Source organism: Triplophysa rosa, linkage group LG10 (genome assembly GCF_024868665.1).
Source record: "Triplophysa rosa linkage group LG10, Trosa_1v2, whole genome shotgun sequence".
Classification (NCBI taxonomy): domain Eukaryota; kingdom Metazoa; phylum Chordata; class Actinopteri; order Cypriniformes; family Nemacheilidae; genus Triplophysa; species Triplophysa rosa.
In genome coordinates, this window is record NC_079899.1 from 814,435 (window position 1) to 839,228 (window position 24,794).

At 42.7% G+C, this 24,794-nt stretch overlaps 1 protein-coding gene across 4 annotated transcripts in view; it reads left to right on the forward strand.

The window, feature by feature from the left end:
• Positions 1–24,794, forward strand: part of meis2a (Meis homeobox 2a) — an 84,890-nt gene that overhangs the window by 52,926 nt on the left and 7,170 nt on the right. For 3 of the 4 annotated variants that reach the window (XM_057343156.1, XM_057343159.1, XM_057343157.1), the window contains exons 8-9: positions 7,753–7,898; positions 20,898–20,974. In XM_057343156.1, coding sequence (XP_057199139.1) covers positions 7,753–7,898; positions 20,898–20,974 — 223 coding nt within the window. The remainder of the gene's footprint in view (positions 1–7,752; positions 7,899–20,897; positions 20,975–24,794) is intronic. The other variant, XM_057343158.1, reaches the window with a different exon arrangement.

A 24,794-nucleotide genomic window follows, 5' to 3' on the forward strand; every position in this document is an offset into this window, starting at 1 on the left:
TATCTAATAAATGCAGTCTCCCGGTGGTTTATTTAGCATATTTTGCATTAAGTGAATGCTTTGCTGAAAAGATGTGTCTTTGGGAGAGTGTGTCTGACCCTCGAATAGTATCGGGGAGGCTATTCCAGAGTTTAGGTGCTACGTATGAGAAAGCTCTACCCCCTTTGGTGGATTTAGTTATTCTAGGTGTTATCAAAAGTCTGGAGTTTTGAGATCTTAGAGAGCGTGATGGGTTTCATGACACATACTGTATTACTAAAGTACAGAACAGCATCTGTGTTCTTTTGAATCTTAGTCTTGTGTCAAAACTATTTTTCGTATAAGCATAAATATTATAAATATGAACTTGTTAAATGCAATTCTGCATGCCTGTTCTAATAATTTGTTGTATCTGTATGCAATGTTTCACTATAAGCAGGTGCTGTGATAATTATCTCTGAATATCCAAATAACTGATCACTACTTATGCCATCAAAGAAGGAATATAAAAATAGAGAGAGAGAGAGAGACTTTTTAAAACTCCTTTAATTAAAACAATTCATTAAAACATCACTCCACTAAAAAAAATGTTATTTTTTCCAAAAAAAAAATCATTGTCACATACATTATTAAAATTAATAATACAAAAAAAATTTTTTTTTTACAACAATACATCACAGCCACCCTCTACACTGGGTTAACATAACACATTTTCAATTCCCCAAAAAGGATTCAGTATCATTGACCAATTCATAATATTTATACTCCAAAAATAATCTACTTTTTACCAAAGCTCTAAACATCTTTAAAGGATCAGTTCCACCCATACAAAGCATTTTGTTCTTCCTTGTTAACCAAATCGCCATTTTTGCCTTACCAAATAAGAAATTAATTAGAACAATTTTTCTCCTATTTGCGGCACTATATCTTGGTCCAAAAATGAACAAACAATTTGTAAAAATAAAACCAAGATTACGGCTCAACTCACTTAACACACCAAGAACTCCCAATACTCTTGAACACCCAATAAATATATGAGAAACTGTTTCTGTACACCCACAAAATAAACATTCTTCTTCTTGCAAAGGATTTATATGGGCCTTATATCTATTTGTTGCCATTATGCAATGAGAAATTCGCCATTGTAAATCCCCACATCTTTTTTCAATGGGTTTTTTATATAAAGACCTCCAACATCCTTTTGGAGAGGCACCTGGTTCAACAAAGTCAACCCACTTTGTTTCCGGAAGGTCTTTTAATGCTTTCATATTTAAAAATTTGACACAAACACAATAAAGTGCTTTTTTGGAAATTTTGTCAAAAAAGCCCAGTTCGGGTGTTTTAAAAGAAAGCATTCTTCCATCAGACTCCTGCCATTCCCCTACATTTACATCTACACTTATGTTGGGGAATGTTTTCTCAGATTTTTCATTTTGCAATGGCAATACAGGAAAACACACTTGTAATTCAGCTAATAAATTTTCCACAATTCTGACGGAATGGATACCAATCTTTACGGCTAGACTTTCTGCAGTCATCCATTGATCATTAAATCTAAGATGACAAATCTTACTTATTCCTGCTCTCACCAAGCTTGTGCACACCGCTTGTGATTTTAAAATCACACTAGATAGGTGAGGATTAAAAATTAAAGGTTCTTCCAGAACCCACTCACAAGATTTTTCAGACTTCACCCTATTCATGTTAAAGATTTGCCATGCATTCAAAACTGAAACATAAAAGGGAGAGAGTCCACTAAGATCCATTTCTTTCAAATTCATTAAAAAGAGATGCTTGTCCAACTTCATATGTCCCACTCTATTCAATAAAGCACAAGCTACTTTTATCCAGTTCTGAGATGTGTGATATAACAGTGTTTGAGCAGTTTGCAGTCTAAAAGCAGCCATTTTAGATTTAATATCCATAAGGCCTTGACCCCCATCATTTATTTGAAGATACAATACTGACTCTCTAAGCCAATGTTGCCCAGCCCAGAAAAAATTAACAAACATTTTTTGAATTTCTCTAATAATTTCTTCTGATGGATTCAATACAATCAATTTATGCCAAAGTGTAGAGGCCGCAAGATTATTTATAACCAACACTCTTCCTCTATAAGATAGTTGAGGCAAAACCCAGTTCCATTTTGATAACCTATTACAAATTTTATCTTTTACACCTTCCCAGTTTTTTCTTTGATACATTTCAGAGCCCAAAAATATGCCTAAATATTTAAAACCATTTTTTTCCCAATTTATATTTTGTAGAAAAGGTAAATGCATTGTTGTGTTATTATTACACCAAAAAGCTTCAGTTTTACTCCAATTAAGTTTGGCAGATGATGCTCTCTCATACAACAAAATACTGCCATTAACAAGATCAATATCATTCTGATCTTTTATAATTACAGTAATGTCATCTGCGTAAGCAGTTAACTTAACAGAGTTACATTCATCTCCCACCTTTAAACCAGATAAACCTTTTCTTAAATGACTCAATAAGGGCTCTACCGCTAAAGCATATAACTGACCAGATAATGGACATCCTTGTCTGATGCCTTTATGTATTCTTATTGGTTTACTTAATCCTCCTCCTACTTTTAGAATACAAGAGGCATTTGAATACAACAATTTGATCCAAGAAATAAAAAGCTCACCAAAACCAAACACATTCAATGTGTCAAATAAATACCCATGGTCAACTCTATCAAATGCTTTCTCCTGATCCAGGAACAAAAAACCAACATTCACTTCATTTAATTAAGAGTATTCCATGATATCTCGGACCAAAAAAATGTTGTCATATATTGTTCTTTCAAGAATGCAATACGACTGGTCTTCATGTATTATATCTCCCAGTACAGTCTTCAATCTGTTTGCTAATACTTTAGCTATTAATTTGTAATCAGATGTCAAAATAGACAGAGGCCTCCAATTCTTCAAATGACTTAAATCTCCTTTTTTTGGTAACAATGTTAACACCGCTCTTTGACAACTTTTGGGAAGGCGTTTTTGCTTAAAACATTCTTGGATCACCATATAAAATTCTTTTCCAATGTACTTCCACATAGCCTTGTAAAAATCCACTGATAGTCCATCAATTCCAGGTGCTCGACCTGTCTTCATTTGTTTGACAGCCTCAGTTAATTCCTCAAAGGAAATAGTATGATCCAAAGTCTGTTTCTGTTCTTTAGAAATAGAAGGTAGTTGTTGCAATATCTGTGAAACACAAACTGTGTCGGTTTCCTCTTTTTTATATAAGTCCGAATAAAAATCCACTGCAATTTTTCGCATCTGTCTTGAATCAGAAGTCTTTAGTCCATCTGGTGTTGTCAAACAGTACATTTCATTTTGTTGCTTTGACACTTTTTCTAAATTAAAAAAATAAGCAGTGGGGGAATCCATCTCATTTACAGACATAAAGCGAGATCTTATCAGGGCTCCTTTTGCCCGCACCTGCAACAAAGTTTCAAGATCTTTTTTCTTTTCTGATAACATACCAGGTGAGAAAGATTCTGAATGATAAATCAAACCAGATGTAATATGAAATATTTCTTGCTCCATTTCAGAAATTTTTTCTCTAATTGTTCTTGTAGAAAAAGCTGTATACTGCTGGCAAAAAACTTTTATTTGTATCTTTCCTATATCCCACCATTGCATTAAATCATCAAATTCATTTTTTTTGTAAACCCACTCAGTCCAAAACAATTCAAATTTATCATGAAAATCTTTTTCTTTCAACAATGCTACATTAAACTTCCAGTAAGGACTTTTATATTTCGTCTGCATCAAAACAATATTAATAGTAATAAAATGATGATCTGATAGACAACATGGAAAAATGTTACAGTCCATTATTCTATTATTTGCTTCATTCTTAACATAAAACCTATCAAGTCTTGCTAAACTTATTCTTCCTTGTGTTGCTTTTGTCCATGTATATTGTCTCAACTTATTATTTTTTCCTCTCCATACATCTATAAAATCATGCTTAAGAATAATAGATTTTAAAAGAGAGGCAGATACCAAATCAGGTTCTTCATGATTCCTATCTAATAGAAAATCAAGAGTACAATTCCAATCGCCACCTACTATTAAAAATTCGTCCAAAGAGTAGGTTTTAAAAACAACTTCTAATTTTTTCAAAAAAGTAGTTCTGTCTGACCCTTTATTTGGTGCATAAATATTTATGAAAACAAATAATTGATTCTTAATTTCTGCTTTCACAATCAAAATACGACCTTTTTCTATTTCAGTTGTTGATAAAATCTTCACATTAAGAAAAGGTGAAAATAAAATAGCAACTCCTGCACTTACATTTGTGCCATGGCTTAAAACTATATTCCCTTCCCACCACAAATTTAAATCCAACTCATTTTTTAAGTCACTATGAGTTTCTTGTAAAAATATTACATGATTTTCTTTAAATTTGAGAAATTCAATTAGTAAAGCTCGCTTCCCCCCATCCCTCAACCCATTAATATTTAAAGATCCAACTCTTAGAATCTCCATGATAGGGGAAAGAGAAAAGAAAACCAAAAAGATATAGAAAAAACAAAAATTAGAAATTAAACCCATATACATGTTCTTTTTTTATTTATTTTTTTACAAATCCCCTTTAACAATTTTAGTCTTACGCACGGCCGTCAAAAACTTTTTCAACCTATATCTTTTTTGCTTTGAAATTACCTCGTGGCCAACTGACTTCTGAGCATTCACTACTGATTTAACAAATTTGTTAACATCCGGGAAGTATCTTAAAACATCCACTTTTTACCCTTTTGTTACATCGAGAAAATCATTCAATTCCTCTACAGTATAAACGTTATTCATAGGCTGACTTCCATCGATTTCAGAAAGATCTGAAAAACTTTCACATTCCTCCATCATTCCTTCATCACTATCTTCACTCTCCACCACCAAACTCGATTGCAAACCACTAAACCCAGCCACCACATCCACATCCACACTACCATTTTCATTTTCCTTAGCACCGATATCAGCATTCAAAACATTTGGGCTTTCATTTTAACCGGCTCGCATAGATGAATTAAAAACACTCACCTCAGCTTCCGAAACCTGATCTAGGCCTACGGCACTCTTTTCGGTAGAAGATACAGCTCGGGGGGGNGGGGGGGGTGGCTCTTCTTCGGGGTTGACCTCAGTGATTCCGGGTGAGTGCAGTGCTCTGGATCAGCGCTCTCTCTCTTTAGGGTGTGTGGACGGCGGCTGGCATTAGTGTCTTTAACACGACCTCCACATTCATGCTTCATTACACTGAAACAAATGTCCAAACCCCCAACACCACTGCACATCCTCTGGCTTCCTTCTCTTGTCTTCCTTTCGTCTCATAAGAAGCGCTGGGATAGATCCACTTACTACACACTTCTTACATTTACAGCCAAAGCTTGACAATGCAGCACATGATCTTCTGCTTCTAATGAGAATGAAGCGCTTGCGAGTGTGTGACTGGTAATGAATGTACTTGTATGAGTTGTTGAGGTCTCCTGTCACACACACATACAGGACCCGTGTGAGACACAGACAGGAGAGAAGGAGGGCATGTTATTTTTCTTTCTCCAAGGGTACTGCTTTTCCAAAAGTGCCCGAGGCATGACTCCAGCAGCTCATCACCCAGAGGCCTTTGGGCCGTCTCCTAATAGCCACCCCCCATCTGCCCTCGTCTCAGAGGTGCATGATGGGATACTTCCCCTCCCCCCTGTCTTCCTCCTCTCTGAGTTCACATCAGCACAGGTTCAGATGGTGGAGTTGCCAGGGAACAGTCAGAAGCCATTAGCGTTCGGCACCATTCGCCCTGCGGCGCTCCGGCACAAACCAGTGAACGCACGACTGAGGGGGGCATGTAGATTAGCGCCTTCACATGTAATGAGCAAGTGTGCTCCTTTCTTTCTTTCTTTCTTTCTTTCTTTCCTTCTTTCTTTCTTTCTTTCTTTCAGTTTTTCTTTCTTTCAGTTTTTCTTTCTTTCTTTCTTTCTTTCTTTCTTTCTTTCTTTCTTTCTTTCTTTCTGTCTGTCTTTCTTTCTTTCTTTCTTTCTTTCTTTTTTCAGTTTTTCTTTTTTTCTTTCTTTCTTTCTTTCTTTCTTTCTTTCTTTCTTTCAGTCTTTCTTTCTTTCTTTCTTTCTTTCTTTTTTCTTTCTTTCAGTTTTTCTTTTTTTCTTTCTTTCAGTTTTTCTTTCTTTCAGTTTTTCTTTCTTTCTTTCTTTCTTTCTTTCTTTCTTTCTTTCTTTCTTTCTTTCTTTCTTTCTTTCTTTCTTTCTTTCTTTCTTTCTCACTCTAATCCATCAATTTTTCAATTATCTCCACCACCGTGTGTGTTGTTCATTTGTGTTCATTCTATGCTTATCCACAAGTACAGTGACTTTTCGTCAACGTTTTAACATTGTTTTTATGTTGTTATTGGTTCTGATGCCATATTGGGTTAGAACATTGCAATCTTATTGGACGATTATGGTTCGACTATAATTTAGCTGTTCAGCATCTGTGAATGCTATATCAGAACACAACATAATAAATAAGTGTCCAGTCTTTAAATGACCAAACGGCCGCGGGGTAATGAAGTGACGGGTCGGCCTGCCGCTGTGAACACAGATCATGTTGCACTGAGAATGGAAACGTCAATAAAATTAATCTGGCCTTCTTTTGGCCTGGCCGCTAACTCTCTCTGCCACTGTGATCCACTCACAACACACCACAACACCAAACACTGACACACACACACCACAACACAACACCAAACACTGACACACACACACCACAACACAACACCAAACACTGACACACACACACACAGAGCTCTGGTGATGTTATTATTATGATAAGCCAGCGGGTGAATTAGCTCTCTGTCATCTCTGTGTTCAACAGAACGACACACATGATCAAATAACAACTGAGTCACACAGCCGGTTTGTTGTTTTAAGCTTTTTTTACATAGACTTTGAGTTGAGGTGGCATTCAAAGCTTACATTTTAGTATGACAGACACAAAAGCTACAAACAAAAGAGAGCGAGGGGAAAGACTTCAACTGTCCTTGTGTTATTCATGAATTTTGCATCTGATGACGGCGCGCGTCGGATCTCTTCTCTTTCCTACTTTTTAAAGTGATTACTTGAAATATTCATGTGTGATTATTGCTCATATAGGTGAGCGTGATTGATGTCTGGCCAAAAACAGAGAGACGTGCGAGGGTAAATTTGTACAGTGCCGCGGTGCTTCCACAACGCACTGGAGGACTTTTCAGATACATAATTTAGATGCCCTGAAGGAAGGCTTTCAAGGCATTTTCGCCCAAGGCCAAGAAAAAATAACCGACTTTTAAAAGTAAATCATTTTTGCTAATGCACAACTAATGGCAGAGGGAAGAGGAAAGGGCAAAAACTGGAAGCAGAAGACCTGACCTGCCCTCATACATACACTGATCACACTGATTGTGTCAGCGTCGCTGCTGATGACACACTGTGTAAAATTACATTCTATAATGAAATAAGCATTAATGCGTCATGGGAATTAAACCTTTAAATGGTATTTTATTATTGTTATTGAGTATTCACACAGTTATGATGGTCAAATGTGATCTTTTATTTATTGTAACACATTTACACTTGTTTTATCACACGTGAAGTGACGAAAGGTTTTACTCTGTGTTTGGAGACACATGGCACAAGCGCTTCATGGTGACGATGTCACGAGCTCGGCCGTTAATGAGTTTGTATTACGTCGCTGTGTCTCGTTTCTAACGAGCTCTCATTTTGTCCAGGAGATGGTTTAGACAACAGCGTGGCCTCACCCGGCACGGGCGACGACGATGATCCAGACAAGGACAAAAAGAGGCAGAAAAAACGCGGCATCTTCCCCAAGGTGGCCACCAACATCATGCGAGCGTGGCTCTTCCAGCATCTCACAGTAAGTGGCGTTCTGTTGAAATAGCGTCTGGATGTGCTAATGCACGTTTATTATTGAACACGGCTTCACGTCTCCGCTCAAACACAAGTTTTACAGAGGAGCATGTTGAGTTGTTGTAGCAGAAGGAGAGTTTGCGCGTGTGTGTGTCGGGTGCGGGGCTCGTGTTCCATCGGCCTCTCTGATGTCCGGACATCATCCGTGGCTCAGGATCCATCGATCGGCACAGGAAGGGTCAGATGTCGTCCCCGAGCACATGAGCAATTTGTGTCCTCCTGTGTTTGGTGTGTGTGTGGGTCGAACCGAGCGATCGGGTCAAATCTCCCTCGCGTCTGGCCTCTGGACCTGATTATCTAAGCAAAGGCAGAACAATGATGTTCTGTAAATCCATCAGGAGTTTCTGCAGGACGTGTTGAAGTGATGCAGTCTTGCTCTTCTCATCATCATCATCATCCGCCGCTGAATGTGACGCTGTACAGTTAAACCGCACAAACCCCTCACGCTTCACTCGGTGATTTTCGGCTTTTGTAGTGATTATTAACTGAGTTGTGTTAAAAATGAAAGGACGCTTTTGGAATCTTTAGATATGCAGAGTCTCTGGTAACACTGCAGATTTGTTTAGTATGTGTGAGTAATGCTCCTTTTAAGAGGACCTTTCTGTTTTTCCCCACCAAAGATCGGCTTAATTGAACGCTTCTGAACGAGCGAGTGCACGCCACACACTAACACATCCAGGCCTTTTATTTTAATTTGTTAAGCAAATGCATTTTCCAGTTCAGCATGCATTTGTGCGCGGGTGAATTCATGGGGACTTTGGCCCTGAATGGCCCGTAGCGGCCGTTCTCCATTCAGCCATTCATTCAGCGGGCCAAAAGAAAAGCGGCGAGGTTGTATTTTCTCAAGCGCGGGCCAAAGAGACGCTGCTCCTCCGTGAGCCGCGGGGGTCTCTTTACATATGTTCTCAACGTTGAGCCTTTGTCACCTATTCTGTAAAGCTCAAAAGACGTAACCCCACCTCCACCCCCCCAAACGCTCACAAAACAACTAACAGTTACAATTGTGCAGTGAAACCGATGGCCTCGTCTCCAAGGGAACTCTCGCTTGCGTTGAGGCCACCCGGCCATGGGTGAGACCTCGCTGAGCCTTTATTTACAGTGAGAACGCCCAACGCCCATCACTGAGAGAAGATGTGCAGGGTTACTGGAGAGAGACGCCACAGAGAACCTTCTCACAACTCTTTCAAAGTGAGCAGAAAACGTTCTCGCAGTAACGTTAAACGAGCATGTTGTTCTATTGCTAAACATTCTGTAAACGTAAGTTTGAACAGTGAAACGTTTACAAGCTCCCAATAACAACGTTTTCTTAACCTAATGGAAACGTTTAAGGAGATATGTTTTTGTTATCAGAAAGATAAAGCTCTCTGGGGCTGTTTCCTCTACTTCACTTCATATTGATGCTAGGGTGGAAGAAAGAGAAACAGGGCTTGTGTCGGGGTTGATGCAGGGTCACCCACCCAACAGTTTCAGGAGACAAACTTTGAAATCTGCCGACGAGTGAGTTGTTGCCCTCAGCACGTCTCCTGCTAGGACGCGGGTCAGGACTTCAATGAAAACAGGAAGCATTTAGATACAGAGATACCCCCCCATGCCTGCACTGTCACCGTGATGGACCCTCAAGAGTGAAAACAAACAGAGCGCTGGAGCCGGACACGTGGGATGACTGCAGAAATCTCTCATGTTGTTTAAGAATCGGTGTAATACTGGCAGCTAATGGAAGGAGATCACACATATATCATCATCATCATCATCATCATCATCATCTGCAGTCGGATCTGTTGAAGCACACCTGCTCATGACTCTTGTCATCACTCCACAGTAACTGTAAATCTATCAACAAACACACGAATGACAGTCTTTAGATGACACTTCTGCTCATTCTCATGAGACCAATAAATGAGTCTTTAAAAAAGAATCCTCCTATTAATGTTACTTTTGAGAAGACAGCCGTACAGTAGCTGAGTTTTATTTAATTGATGGTTTATTTTAAGGCTTCTGAGACCTCAATTGTAAGTGGCTTTGGGTGGAAGCGTCTGCTGAATGATGACATGTAAATGTAGAGGTTTGTAAGGTCATAAAATGTTTGACTGATGTTAACGAGTGTGTTTATGGTTTACAGAAAGAGAAATTCTGCTCTTGTTTATTATTGGATGGAGAAGGTCTTGGTTGGCTAATGACCCTCAAGTGAGGACACACACACACGCGCACACACACACACACACACACACACACACGCTGCTGTCGGCCATCTGTTCACATTGTCATATTGAGGTGTGAATGTGGAAATCAAGCAACATCATTACAGCAGATCCCGTCACGCCGCGGCCGTCAGCTGTTAAACACAGAGAGCTCAAACTTCACACCCAGTCGCTTGCTTTTCTTTGTGTTGTGCAGTTATATGAATGAACCGCTCCTGCTCGTGTGCAGGTCAGACGGGTTTGACAGTTTGTGTGTTTGGCATTAACATTTCCTCTATTTTAAATCTCATTATATTTCATTGATATTTTTCAGCATTATTTATGCATTCATTATAAAATGGCTAAAAAGTTCAAGTGAAAATCTAGAGCTACGTAGAGCTACTAAGTGAATCATTTTCATTTATATGCATTGAAATCATTTATGCTTGAATGATATTATATAATAATGCATAGTTATAAGAAAATGCTATTGTGGGATGTTCATCATGTTGTTTAGAGATGACTGATGAGGGTGCACATCTCTCGAGCTTTAACCAATCAGAGAGAAACTCCAAGACAGTGAGAGATCTTTCAGAGTTTAAGGATGATCTCGCTGAAGATTCTTACATACCCAGACTGAGTGAATATGAATAAAGCAGACTTGAACATGCTTCAACATGCGTGTGTGTGGGAATGCATTTGATCTGACCTGAGGAGAAACAAACAGAAAAAAGAATGTGCAGACCACTTTGTACTCTAGACCTCGTCTTAAAGTCTAGAGCTCAACGGAGTGTTCCAGCAGCCCAATAGAAGCAGAAGAGGACAGCCGCGTGTGTGTGTGGAGCAGAAATGAAAGACAGACTCTTTTTGTCTGTTTTGTTTTGTCAGGGGACCGATGCTCCTCTGATTCCCAGCGCTCTGTGATCTTCCCGCCCATTCGCTGCTGCTGGTTTTTATTTCCAACACTTCTCCTCACGGGCCTCCCTCCGAGCTGGGTTTGCACCTCCTTTCGGCCACTGCGGAACGGCGGTTGAGTGTATCTTTAATCACACATTAAAGGCGGCAAACAAAATTAGTTTGGCCTCCCAAGACGTCGACAAACCGAGGCTTTCCTTCGCCGCGGCGCACTGATAGCGCACACCATTGATACGGTTCCATTTTTATGACGACTGAAACCTGTGAGCAGATTCCAAAACATCTATAAAGACGCAAAGGAATAAAGAAGATATAAATAAAAGAAAATCCAATGAAACGAAGAAAAACAAGAAGGATAACCTAATCTTAGCTCCAGATGTGAATGTGTATGAATATTGATCAGATGGCAGTAGTCGTCGTGTCCCCAAGGCCGCCGGGCTCAAAAACCCAGCGCAGATCTACAGCGATTAAGATAAAGAGTCTTGGCAAGACATCACCGATTTTAGCAAGCAGAACCTCCTCCTCCTTTCTCCTCCACCTCTCTCTCTTCAGCTGGGGAGCAAAAGAAAAAAAGGAAAACCTGTAATTACACACACTCTTGTGAATCTCCCTTAATGTTCATTATTTAAAACCAGCGGCAATTACAAGTTCAAAGGGGCTTAGAGGGCCAGCAAGCCGCATAATCGCCAGCAAATGAAGTATAGCATGTTCGTGGTAGCGGAACGCGGCGTTCCGGGAGGGGGTGAATCACACAATTCCATACAGGCACAAATCTCCCGCACCTGCGGGCTCCGGCGTGCACTATCCCTGCCTCTCAATCCTCTTAGCCACGGGTTTGTGTTTTTCTTCACTCACCGGCTTCACGGCAGACACGCAAACCATATCAAACTTCACCCTGGCTTACGCCGTACATTCATCTGCTGTTTGTCCCTCTGTTTACGCCTGCTGCACCGCCCACCCGCTCTTCCACATTGTTTCTCTCTTGTCCTCTTTCTTCGCCCTGCCTGACGACATGCACGTGATACGGCCACAGGAGCGACCGAGCACGCGTCCCTATCGGTGTGTCTCGGTTACCTTTGGGGATGGGTCACAGAGGCTAATCCTGCCTACAGGTGGTTGTTTGGGCTTGTGAAACCAACGGTTAGATCTCATTTAGAAATGTAAGCTTCAGCGCAAGTTCTGCCGGGAAGACTCAATATCACGTCACCTACTACGTATAGACCTATACAATTAAGATCTAACCAATCATCATCCAACACTTGTAGTATATAAGATCGCCACTTACTCTCTGTTTGCGTTCGTAGTTGAAGCCTCTGGATATTACCCCCATCCTCCCCACCACCACCAGGTTGGCCCCCGTCTATTATCAAAAAGGCGGTCAACTGCACCCCTGCCTTCATCATCAGGCAGGAAGTGCAGGAATCCTTGACCCTCTGGATGCAAGCTATGGACGGGGCCTACACCAAAGAACTATATACTTTACCAGTTTCAACATTGTCGCTGACCAGTTGTCTAAATAAATGTTCATTGTCACATAATCTTGCCTCCCGAGTCTTTCTGGTAGAACTGGCGGTATCCGTATACATCCCTCTCCACATGTACAGCTGTACCCGAGAGGCCTCTCTGGGCTGAGTTTATCTTCTTCCTCTGTCCTGGTTCAGTGCTGCAGGTCACCTTTCTTTCGAGTGCCTCCCCCCGGTCAGCTGTGCTTGTGTTTGCATTAGGGATCTTTGATAAAATCTCCTTTGGGACCTGCTCTAGTGCTCACACCATTTCCTGCCTGCTGCTCTTATTGTGTGTCTCGTTCACATGTGCTACGTACAACTCCCACCTGAATTCCAAGATACATTGCCGCTCGTCGCCGTGGCAAGCTGCAGACGGTCTATTTTTCATTCAGCAAAAGCTCCTCAGAAGGAAACTGTGTTTCATTAAGTGGCCCAACCAGGCAAACACGGGCGCAACACCAGAGCCCGTGTTTGCCCAAGCAAGTGTGCACATTAGAACGGAATCCACAGGGAGATTAATGGGCTACGGCCTCCGTCCCATTGATTATCTCCACGCCATTTTTCCCTCTTCCTGCGCAGATATTAAAAAGTAATGAAGCCTGCGGAGCACAGGAAGGCGAGTCTTCACGCACCATTTTACGTTATCTGGACGCGAACAGCGAGGAATCTCTTTAAAGCACAGTTTGAGCAGAATTAAGTAAACAAACGTGGAGTTTGCTTTTGAAACAAGCTGTGGTAAAAAGAAGAATGTGCTTAGGCAAAGACGAGCCACTGACACGTGGAGGGAGCTTTGCAGATGTTAGCAATTTTGCCGTGGAGCATTCTGACCTTTCCAATGGCCGTAATTGCTACAGTGGATTGTGCTAACCACTGACAGTAATGGAGATGTGGAAGAACATCGAGAGCGTCCAGGATTAGCAAATCTAGATGTCTGCTATAGGATGAGGCGAGAAAGGAGGGAAATGACATCCTGAAGCTTTATGTGAACCAGCAGACAGCCTCATAGCCCAGACCTTCCCAGGAGCCTTAACTCTGGAGTTAAAGGTGAGGAGCCACATTGAAAAGCTGATGGGAAACTGTTTTCCTGCCCTGCACAGCTTTATTTTAAATGCTCTGGACTCGTTTGTTTTTAGTATGTGATAATGACTTCTGCGCTAGATCGCCCATCCATCAATCGCATAGCCATTACTGAAGCACTTTCACCATTACAGAGGTACTATTCCCGTCAGTCAGCATCCACTGTGCTCAGTTGCACTGCTGTGTGCAGCGGCACACAGAGGGTGAGCAGGTGAAAATGCAAGGAGCAGCGCTAGAGAAAATATGCACAACAACGCAACAACAGCTGTCTCACACCTTAAGCGAGCTTCTCTCGCAAAGTGATGGCAGAGGGGCTTGGGTTACATTCCTCATATGAGGACGGGTGGTGTTAGTTTCAGATGTGGGGGAGGGGAGGGTGGAGACAGCTCAACAAGTTGTTGAAAAGAACAGAGACGCTTGTCAACAGCCTCCAGAGCGGGAAGCCATCTGAGTGCGTTTTAGACGCAGAGGTTAATGACCTCCCCTCGCTCTTCCGTCTTGCTGGAGTCCAGTACATCAGCTGCACTCTGCTAGCTTTGAGCTGGCAGTTCTTGCTTGTGGCTTGGATCAGTCCAGAAAGCTGTAAGTGGATCCAGTCAATCCCCTTTTATCTCTCCTTCTAAGGCAGCGCGTAAACTTTCAGAGTAACGACTGTGTTTGGATTACTGGAGATCGCTTTGATCCCGCAGTACGCACCGTTCGAGTGCAGGGAGAGAAAGAAAAGAGCCGGGGCTGTTATTAGTTTAATTGCCATTTTAGTAGATGCTTTCTGATCCACAAGGACTTACAGTACATTTACTAGAAGGACAGTCTGCCCGGAGAGCCCTGGGGTCAAGTTTCTCGCTCAAGGGCACAATGATAAGGAACTCAATCCAGTTCACCAATCGCTCCTGCCGGGGTTTGTCAGTTAATCCGCTCTGGTAGATTTAGGATTGCCATGCTCATCAAACTTATTTTTTCTGCGCTGATTCATTATCCGGGAAACTAAAAATGAAGAAAGGCAGCTACGTTTCGTATTTGTGCTGCCTGCTGACCCCCATCCACTAATAAGCGGTAAGCTGAGCAAGCTGTTGGCCATCCTCTCATGGGACTCTTGGGTAGCTGCCAGCTTCCTGCTTGCTTTGTCAGTGGATAAAGCCAGTAACAAACGAGAAGCCTACAGCCAAGCCGGTCAGCCGGGTCAGAGGTCAGCAGGCCTCAGGGCAGGATTGAGCAGAGAAGCACTATGGGGAGAGCACAGGCGGCTGGAATGCACCTAAAAGAGGCCCTTTGCTCTTAGAGCCATTAAGACTCTTCATACACCCCTTAGTCTGGAACATCAAGAGTGGAGAGTCCCCAGAGCTCACAGCAATCCACTGCCTGAGCGCTTAGTAATGACTGCAGGTCTTGATTTTCTTTCAAAGATAAAACGGTGCTGTGCGAAGAAGAGTATTTCTGAGAGGCCGTAAACCACATTCCTGAAAGCGGCGTGCATAACAGGTACGAGCTGCTGATGGAGCGACATTTGCTGTTGTCTTGTAACGTTCGTCCAGTCGTGACGGAGAGGACCTTTGGCTAAGCGTGCTCATTCTGTCCCCCGCTTCGGCGAGGATGAACGTTCGCTCGGGTGGGTTTACACAAACCCTCCGCGGCGGCCTCTCGGCAGAGACGCTGTTTACTTCTTTCGCAGAGCCAACTAAGTGGGCGCCATGCTTGACTTCTGCATTTTTAGCGTCATTACCCTACAGGAAATTGCCCCTGCAGCTGTTTGCCGGCTGCTTGGTTACACCACATTCCCAGATAATGGCTGGTCTTCCTCCGCTGTGGGTTTTCACTTTAAATCAGTTTTATAATTTGCTACGAGTTCTCTTCATTGCTGAATAAATGAATATTCTGTGTGCATCTTAGATATCTGTGAGGTTTGTCCTTCAGCCTTAAAAACACAAGTAGTATTATAATATTGCACGCTGCCAAGTCCTGCTCACATGAAAGGTTTCTGCCAGAGTACCAAGGTTTTTTTTCAACTACTTTGTTGCCCGCTAGTCGGACGACCCTGTTGTTCTTCGGCTTCCCAGTGGCCTGTTCTTTAACTCAGTCCATGTACCCCACAAGCAATAAACATCCTTTCCTTTCTCTCACACAGGCAAGATATATTAAAGAATAACGTAAGTACGTCTTGCCCTGTGGGATGGTGGGGGAACGGCAGCAGTAAGCCAAAGGTAGAAGCCCAGTGGCCTAATGAACGTGACCCGCGAGGTCTCGGCTCCGTTGCTCACGGGTGCCATCTAGACTAATCAAGTCATTACAGACTGTGGTTCAGGCATTTTCAGAATGTCAGATGAATGGTGCATTGTTGCCTCTGTCTGTTGGGCCAGATTTCTTTTTCCAGTTGCGAATCTGGCCAGCTTGTTATTTGCCTCATTTCACGGGCTGTTGTTTTACAGTGTGATTCCAGGTCATTAAATCAATGTTCATGTTTATCTGCTAGATTTGTCCAGTTTGCCTTCGAGCATGAGTGGTCCCGTGGCCAGCAGTATCAACCCTTCCACTCGGACACCTCTGATTTCAGTCTGACCCAAAACTAGCATCTCATTTTCTTTATGATTAGCGTTGAAAAATGAATGCGTCACAAGAATAGTCTTCGACATGCATGCAATTGCTGAAGCTGCTGTTAAAGAAAACTAGGTTGGTGTTCGGGTGAAAAAATAAATTCTAGTGCTGTTGATTTGAGACTTTGGTTTTGTTAAATGTACACCCCAAAGCCAGAGGTTAAGAGGATGAGAGGATATTCAGTCTATCTTCTGTTCCCCGCTCCCTGTGCAAGGACATAGAGATCAAGTTTCTTCCCTTGAAAGAGTCGGCTGGCCACAGTGGTAAGAAAAGCCATGAACCTGATCTGATGATTAACTAGCCTCATCACTATGGCTGTGGGCCTCATCCATACGCACACATGGTTATTGTGAGTGTTCTATGTGTCCGAGTGGTGAGGTCTACCAAAGCCTCTCACGCTAACACACTTTAGTGAAGTTTGTTTTGTGTCATTATTGCACTTGCTTAAATGTAGTGATTTGATCAAATTTCTTACCCCTAAACTCTCTTTGCGCTGTGAACATGCAGTACATGAGAACAGAAATCATCAGTCTTGTTCCAGATTTGTTAATCGTTTGGACTGCGCATTGCCATACTGAATCTGGATATCAGAATTCTGTAGGGACTTTGGGGTGGGATCTTTTAAATTGGGCTAGAAAACAACCAACCACTTGAGAAATGGTGAGAGTCCAGTAGTATTACACTCAGTCTGAAAAGCTTGCCAGGACTGTAGCCGCTGATGTTTGTTGTCTGATGTTTGTTTTTCATAAGCAGACTGTTTGTATCATTACAGAGAGAGCGTGTGTCAGTTGCTGGAGATGTTACCGCTAACAACAGCTGGTGAAGAGCAAAACTTTTGCCTAATTGTGTGTGTGTGTGTATCTCTGGCTGCAGTGGGTGTGTGTTTGTTCCTCTCTGCGGTTCTCTCTGACGGCCTTGAGAGTGGGAGTGATTGATTTTTCGTGCTAATGCTTGTTTACCCTCAGCAACTGCGTTCCAGGCCAGCCTCACGGGGGTGCCCACCTCCCCCTCACGATCCCCCCAGCATCCCTCTCCGCACGGCCTTGCCAATCCCCGTTTTTGCAGGGCAACAGTTTGCTTGGCAGGAAAATTGATAGCTAGAGTCGCTGTAGAACCTTGCACCATCTTCAGTGAACATAAATTATTGGTGTAGAGCAAACGGGGGGCTGGCCGAGGTCCAACGGCTCTGAGCCGAGCCCAGCCAGCGATTGTTTTGGGGGAACCTCAGGAGAAAGAATGAGAGAGAGACGAAGAAAGCTGCTCTTCTCAATAGCTTTTCATGGCGCGCTGGGCTCTAGGTGCCCTTTGAAGCAACATAAATTGTAACTCTTTTCCAGTGTCACAGCCACGACTGGAGCTGTTCGGACGCAAAAGACATGTTTGTTCATACTTACTTTTGGTATGCACACAACATTTGAGTATCTGGGGGTGTATTTGTGACGGTTCAGAAATCTGAGGGTGTATTCTTGCATTGGTGAGCGAGTCATGTTACATTCCTGCCTGTTTTCTCTCTGTTGTCTGGATGCATCGTGAAGCTGAAGAAAATCAAACACACCCACATTCATAACACTTAAAAAAGCACTCGTTTGTGTGTCTTTTAAATGAAAAGCGAAGGACTGCAGTCAGACGCCATGAGACTTTTCTCAATAACTGTTCATGCAAAAAATCGTAAAAATCAACTTTTCCACTGTAAACTGTGAACTGTGTTCTTTCTCACGTCATTAATATACAACGAATGACATCACTATTATTCATGAATATGCTTCATAAAATGGAAAGATTATTTTTCATATTCGGAACAGTCTTATCGAAATAAACCCGCAGGTTTCATTTGGTTGGAATATCACTTTTTCACAAACACTCATATGTTAATGCATTATTAACAGCTTCTCTATATTTAAAATGTGCCAATCTTTCCGCAGATTTCTCTATAGCAGATATTAAAATGTCATTCTGAGGTTTGATTGATTTTATTCACTCGACGTTATCTTGCTGCGCTCAGTTTGATTAAACAAACAGGAACCATCGCTGTCAAATTTGAGCTCGGCATCATAAAGAAACCGAAATCCTTCAGTGATGACGGAGAACCGTATTTCAAAAACCTCTGCCACAAAACTACCAAGATCTGTTCAAACACACAGTGAGCATGTGGCCATGCTGGTGTGTGTTTGGATATCTTAACATGTCATAAAATCACACAAATATCCTAACATGTGCATGCTCTTAGCGTTAGCTTAGCGCTAAACTCATTAGCTTGCCACTAAAGTAATGTATATTTAAAAACACATTTGGCATTCATTTGTCTGACACAGAAATGAAAGAAGAAATCACACAAACTGTTGTCTCTGATGGCCAGTGTACACTACAGAAAGGGCATATACTGTGAGTTGGGACGCACTCCTTCTTGTCTCATATAGTGCTTTAGACGGCTAGTATGCGAGCGGCGGCGACAGCGGTGGGTGTGGTGTGGTGGGATTGGGGGTGCGGGTTTCATTAGACTGCAGGAGTTTGTAATTCATTGCAGTCTGGCCTTGTACTGATGAAGTCATCCATCAAGTGCCTGCTCAGCCGCTCCGCCGGGGTGTGTTGTGTGGGGGGGTTGATGTGTGTTTGGGGGCAGTGGGGGTTCAGACTCGACGTTACACTGAGTTTGCGGTGAAAAGCACATCACACCCTGTAATTTAGCCAATCGAGTGCAAACACACATGCTCTCTGGGAAATAAAATCGGCCCACATGCACTTGCAGTGGACAGTATGATCCACCGACACGTCCCACAGGACTCGTGTGTGTGTGTGTGTGTGTGTGTTTGTGTGTGCGTGTGTGTGCGTGTGTGTGTAGCCATTAACAGGCTGCAGCGTAATTAACAGTTGATTCGATCGCAGGCTAGCGCTGGCATCTCGCAATAAAATAAGCTGCTCATTTTTCTGCGTAATAATTTATAGACATTCTGTGGTCAGTGTGTTCTTCAGGATATTGCTCTGCCTGTTACTAATTCACTCTATTGATTGACTTTAAAGCCCACAGGAAGATTTTTTTTGATCTGGCATGCTGCGTCTAACTCTTCCTCACACCGCTGGTGCTTCATTCACACCATGAGCAGGTGAAATGAATCATTCACGTCAAGCTTCTGTTGTGGTCAGCTTTACTTGTTTTATCATCCGATGCTGATCAAAGTGTAGAGTGTGATGTCATGTGCATCATCATTCATGTGTAATCTATCATTCCATTTAATAAATGAAGAAGCAGAGCCATAAAATGTGCGGTGAGCAACCATCACAGTACACATGTAATGATGTGCATTTACAGTCATGTGCTCTGAAGATTTCCTGGCTCGGGATTGAAGAGATGTTTGTTTAAAGCTTAATAATAAATAGCTGTGTCGTCAGTGTGGTTATAAGGTTGACAGCTTTCATTGAACATGATTTGCATCGCCACTATGAGATTAGAAAGCGAATACTTCATAGAAAGAATTTTACACACAAACACAAAAGATAATAACAGGGTTGACACAATAATAATGCATCTCAAAAACAGTTACCTTGCTGGAATTTTCACTTATAATCTTGATGAATTAAAACCTCATAACAGCCATTTAGGCATTCAGATTATGAGAAACATTTTTTGACCGGTGGTCTGGAACATGAAGAGAAATCATGATCTCTCCAAATGTAGTTTAGATCATCTCTGTGGACAAATTTCTTCTCAATCTAAAGAGCTAAAACCCCTACATGCACACACACGTGCACACCAGGCTCCTCGTGCCAAGAGTATGTCAACACATAGCAATCAAAAACTGCACGATCATATTTCTTTATTAATGATTTGAGAATATTAAAAGCTGAAGTGTACACAAAGATGAATCTGATTCATGTGTCTCTGTTGGTCAGTCTCTTCCCGTTGTTTTCTCATGAATTGGTGGCATTCCTGAAATGTGCTCTTTAATTAAAATGGGATTGTTGGTTTGTCAGGGTCAAACTTCACCTGCGTTGAGCTCATTTCACATCAGACTTCACAGCTTTTACATTCGTAAACTTGACCTACTAGTGGAGAGAGGATTCGATATGCTCCAGACACAAATAATGCCTCCTACGTCTCCTGCAAACCTCCTCATTTATCCTCAGCCGCACACGCGTGCATGCGCACGCGCGTGTGTGGGTGAAGGAAAGCGGAGCGTGGCGTTTGTTTGCTTGTTAATCTGCCTCTTAAAGACATCTGTCAGCCAGCATCAGCATTGTTTGTCACGCTGTAGACATGCACAGCGCAAATTCAATCCTGCCATTTCTATCATGTCACATTTGGCAGATCGACTGTGACACAAATTGTATCATGGTAGCCCCGCGTGGGGATCGTGCGTGCAGGTACCACTTCTGGCAATGAGAGACCTTTACAGCAAACGTCTGGCTTTAGCTGTTGGCCGGCGTTCAGAAGCGGCACGAGAGACGAGGCGAAATCATTTCTCTAACCGTCGAGAAAGAGGGATGCTTTCCATCTGTTTCCGCTCTGAGGCCGATTTGAAACTGATGCATGCTGGGTAATGACTGCCGTACCGCTCAGATCTGTGTGTGTTTGTGTGTCGGGGACAGTGGGGCAGGGATGTGGTGTTTTTATGATATTAGCATGTTTGTTCCATGTGTGACGGCATCAGACTGACCAGAGCGTTTCTGTCATGTGTTCTCTTGCAGCACCCGTATCCTTCAGAGGAACAGAAGAAGCAGCTCGCTCAAGACACGGGACTCACCATCTTACAAGTAAACAACTGGTGAGTCAGTGGAGTCGTTCTCACACGAGGGTTCTGTCACTTTAAGGTTTAACACACGCACAGGGGTACACCCCCCCAGCAGCAGCATCTCAGCTTTAAACCTGTATCAAGATCGAGACCCCCCCTCCCCGTGCCATCCCATCCCCTCCCCGTGGCGGATTAACGCTACGGCGCTCTGACCAGCCTCGTCTTTGTAGCCGGCTTAGCTCATAACTGGAGGTGGTGGATTAAATAAAATGATCACAGAGCCAAAGAAACGATACAGGAATTATTTATCAAAATACTCGCCCGGGCTCTTTTTTCCCTATCGGTGGCTTCATTTCGTCCGCGACATTCTGCGGCTGATGTTCAGATTAATTGAGCTGACAGCTTCTTTTCAAAACACCGGGAAGGTATTTGCACGGATTTTCGGGCCTTACACAAACTTAATTATACGCAGCGGCGTTTTATCAGGCTAATTCCGTGTAGTGGAGCTTCTATTTACAAATGAGAAGTCCCCGGCTTTTATTCACAGCTTCTCTTAATTTATTTATCAAAGCGGCCGGCGTACGGAGCGCGCTATCTGTCGGCTACAGACGGCGGCTCTCGGCTTTATCAGCACGCCACCCCGGGGTCAATTGATTTTGTCTGCTTTTGTGATTCATTTCTTCCTGTACGGCTTATTTTCTCGTTTGCCCACAATGAGAAACATGCCTGAGAATGAGCTCGATTGGTCGCCTCTATCTGACCCGACTCTTAAATTGGCGGTGGGAAGCGCCTCTGTCTGCCGCGCGGCGTTTCATTTACAGCGTTGAGCTCTCAGCCATCTTTCATTTGAGAACAGTGTTGCAGATGTTGAGAAATATAATCAGACCTCGGCAGGTCAGAGAGTTATTCTCATCCAGAGCAGCTGAAATTCCTCCAGATGACCGGATTCCTCCTGTGACGGGCAATGTGAGGATTCTGCCTTTGATATCGAGCACAGGAGAGAGAGAGAGAGAGAGAGAGATGGACAGGAGAGGACGTCCTGAATCACGGCTTTGTTTTAGACCTGCAAGAGAGTACAAGAGTGCTCCGTCTAACGTCTCCCTGTCTCTGTCTCTTCTGTGGATGTGTGATGGTCATCTTTACTCTTTACACACGTTCTGCGTGTTTGCACTCTTATCAGATTTTGACTGGACATGAAAAGACGATGATGAGAACAGATGAGAAAGTATTGTGTCAGAATGACTCTTATATGTAGAACTTTCACATCACTGAGAATTAAACTAAAGAAGCTCTCTGTCCTCTAACTGGAGAGTCATCTGATGTTTCGACTCTTTCACCAGCAGCTGTTATTAAATGAACAGTCATATTTTCCAAATGTAATGTAAAGAATATCAACTGGCTTGTGACGATATTTTAGTTTCTGGGAACATGTGAAGGCTTTGACTTTAAAGTCTGTCTGTCTGTCTGTGTCTGTCTGTCTGTCTGCCTGCTGTCTGTCTGTGTCTGCTGTCTGTCTGTCTGTCTGTGTCTGCCTGTCTGTCTGTCTGTCTGTGTCTGCTGCCTGTCTGTCTCTCTGCTGTCTGTCTGCCTGTCTGTGTCTGCCTGTCTGTCTCTCTGCTGTCTGTCTGTCTGTCTGTGTCTGCTGCCTGTCTGTCTCTCTGCTGTCTGTGTCTGTCTGTCTGTCTGCCTGTCTGTGTCTGCTTCCTGTCTGTCTCTCTGCTGTCTGTCTGTCTGTCTGTGTCTGCTGCCTGTCTGTCTCTCTGCTTTCTGTCTGCTGTCTGTCTGCCTGTCTGTGTCTGTCTGTCTGTCTGCCTGTCTGTGTCTGCTGCCTGTCTGTCTCTCTGCTGTCTGTCTGTCTGTCTGTCTGCCTGCTGTCTGTCTGCTGTCTGTGTCTGCTGCCTGTCTGTCTCTCTGCTGTCTGTCTCTCTGCTGTGTGTTGCACAGAATCTGTTGAAGTTTAAGCTCAAATGTTAAATATTACATCTATACTGTCAAGGTTTTGTTGAAGAGCTGCTGTAGTGCTTGTGGTCATGTTAAAGTTACTCAGACTGTCCTGTGACAGATAACCGGAGAAAACGCCCAAGGAAAGGCCGTGCGAGACTGTTTGGGTTCCATGCGGCTCTGCTGTGTCTGTATGGAGAAGTGTTTCCGGTAGTTTCATTGTCAAACAGATCTCCTTCCAACCCTGACGTTATTTATAGACACTCATATCTGCCCTTCCTCACTGTGACGATGAGGAACACACACAGAGAGAGAGAGAGAAATTGAAATTGAGAGAGAAGCTGAGGAGGTTCCTGTTGTTCTGCCTGAACTGTTTTTTTATATTTTCTAGGAATTATTATTACATTAATGTAAATCATTTCAAAAATCATGAAAATATGCCAGACAGACATATTTACACATTACAACTTTTTAAGTTCAGATGTTTTTGTTGTAAAATGGTTTATGATTCATCATGTTTCAGGGTCTTTGGTCATGATGTAAAAAACAAGCAATCACACAAAATCTGATTTAAAAATCTTCTCAGGTCAGAATGTGGACAAACTTCTGATGTCTAATCACAAATGAGACGATGCTGATGTTGTCCGAGCTCACTGATAGGTGTAGGGGTGTTTTTCTCGCCGGGTCTCGTCTGTTTCTTTCTGGATCTGATGGTTTAATGCCGCAGGACAGAAGCGGAGAACAAACGTGTGGCTGTAGAATCAGCAGCTGCTGCTCACAGGATCAAAGACAGAACAAGCAGCTCTTCCTCCTGCTGGAGGTGTCGTGATGGACAGCTGGGGTCACCCGCCTCACTCTCTTCTCCTAACCGGACCATTTCCCTTTCTTTAACACATCGCTGCACAGCCAATCAAAACATCGCACCTGTTTTTGGGCCAGTGATGTTTCTGTAAGGGCAGGGCTATCTGAAGAACACGACCACAGTCAGGTGATCACAACAGTGGCTAAAAATGGGCTGTGCAGTATATGCGGTGCATAGGGGTGTCGCACAAGGGGGGGCGCCATTGTGCCAAAATATTATTTGAAGGTTTTTTTAATAAAACGTAATTACATAATACATTGATTATATACAATTATATAAAACGTTTAAGTTACATTTTTGTCTAGCATTTGAAACGAGTTCAACAAATATATTAGATCAAGTTATTATGTCAACGGCTAACTCTGTGACAGTCACATGACCAAATGGATCGAGCAAAAAACGTCCCGAGGCGCAGAACAGAACAAGACATTAAAAAACAAGTTAATTGACAAGTAAAATGAGGACAACAATGTCCAAGTGGATAAATATTGGTATATAATTTCATCTCTGTTTAAGTTATTTAACCTTGCCCGAGAGGTAGTTCAAAACTGATCTTGCACACCGCTCAGAGAAGGTGCAGTTGCGCCCCTGGATCACACCTGGACAAAAACAATCTGATTCACAAAAGAAAGAGATAAGTTGATCACATCCGATCAATTTAAATATGTGTGGCAGGAATAATGGGACGTGTTCAGTATGACATCACAACACTACGATCCAGAGAGAGAGAGAACCGCAGCGAGGTCGAGCTGTTCATTTATTTTCATTAGCAGCTTGTTTAATCATTTGCAGAACAAATGTATAATTCTGTGTTTAATTTTACATCTAATGAGATCAGCACATCCTGAACAGAGACACACACACACACTCACTCACTCACTCACTCACTCACTCACTCGTCCATCTGCAGTAAATCAAACAGCGGGTGAGGTAACGCTCCTCTCATCACTCCTGTTTTAAGTTAAAGCAGAGAAAGAGAGACAGGCAGATGTGCAGAGGAAGTGCAGCCTCTCTCTCTCTCTCTCTCTGTCTCTCTCTCTCTCTCTCTCT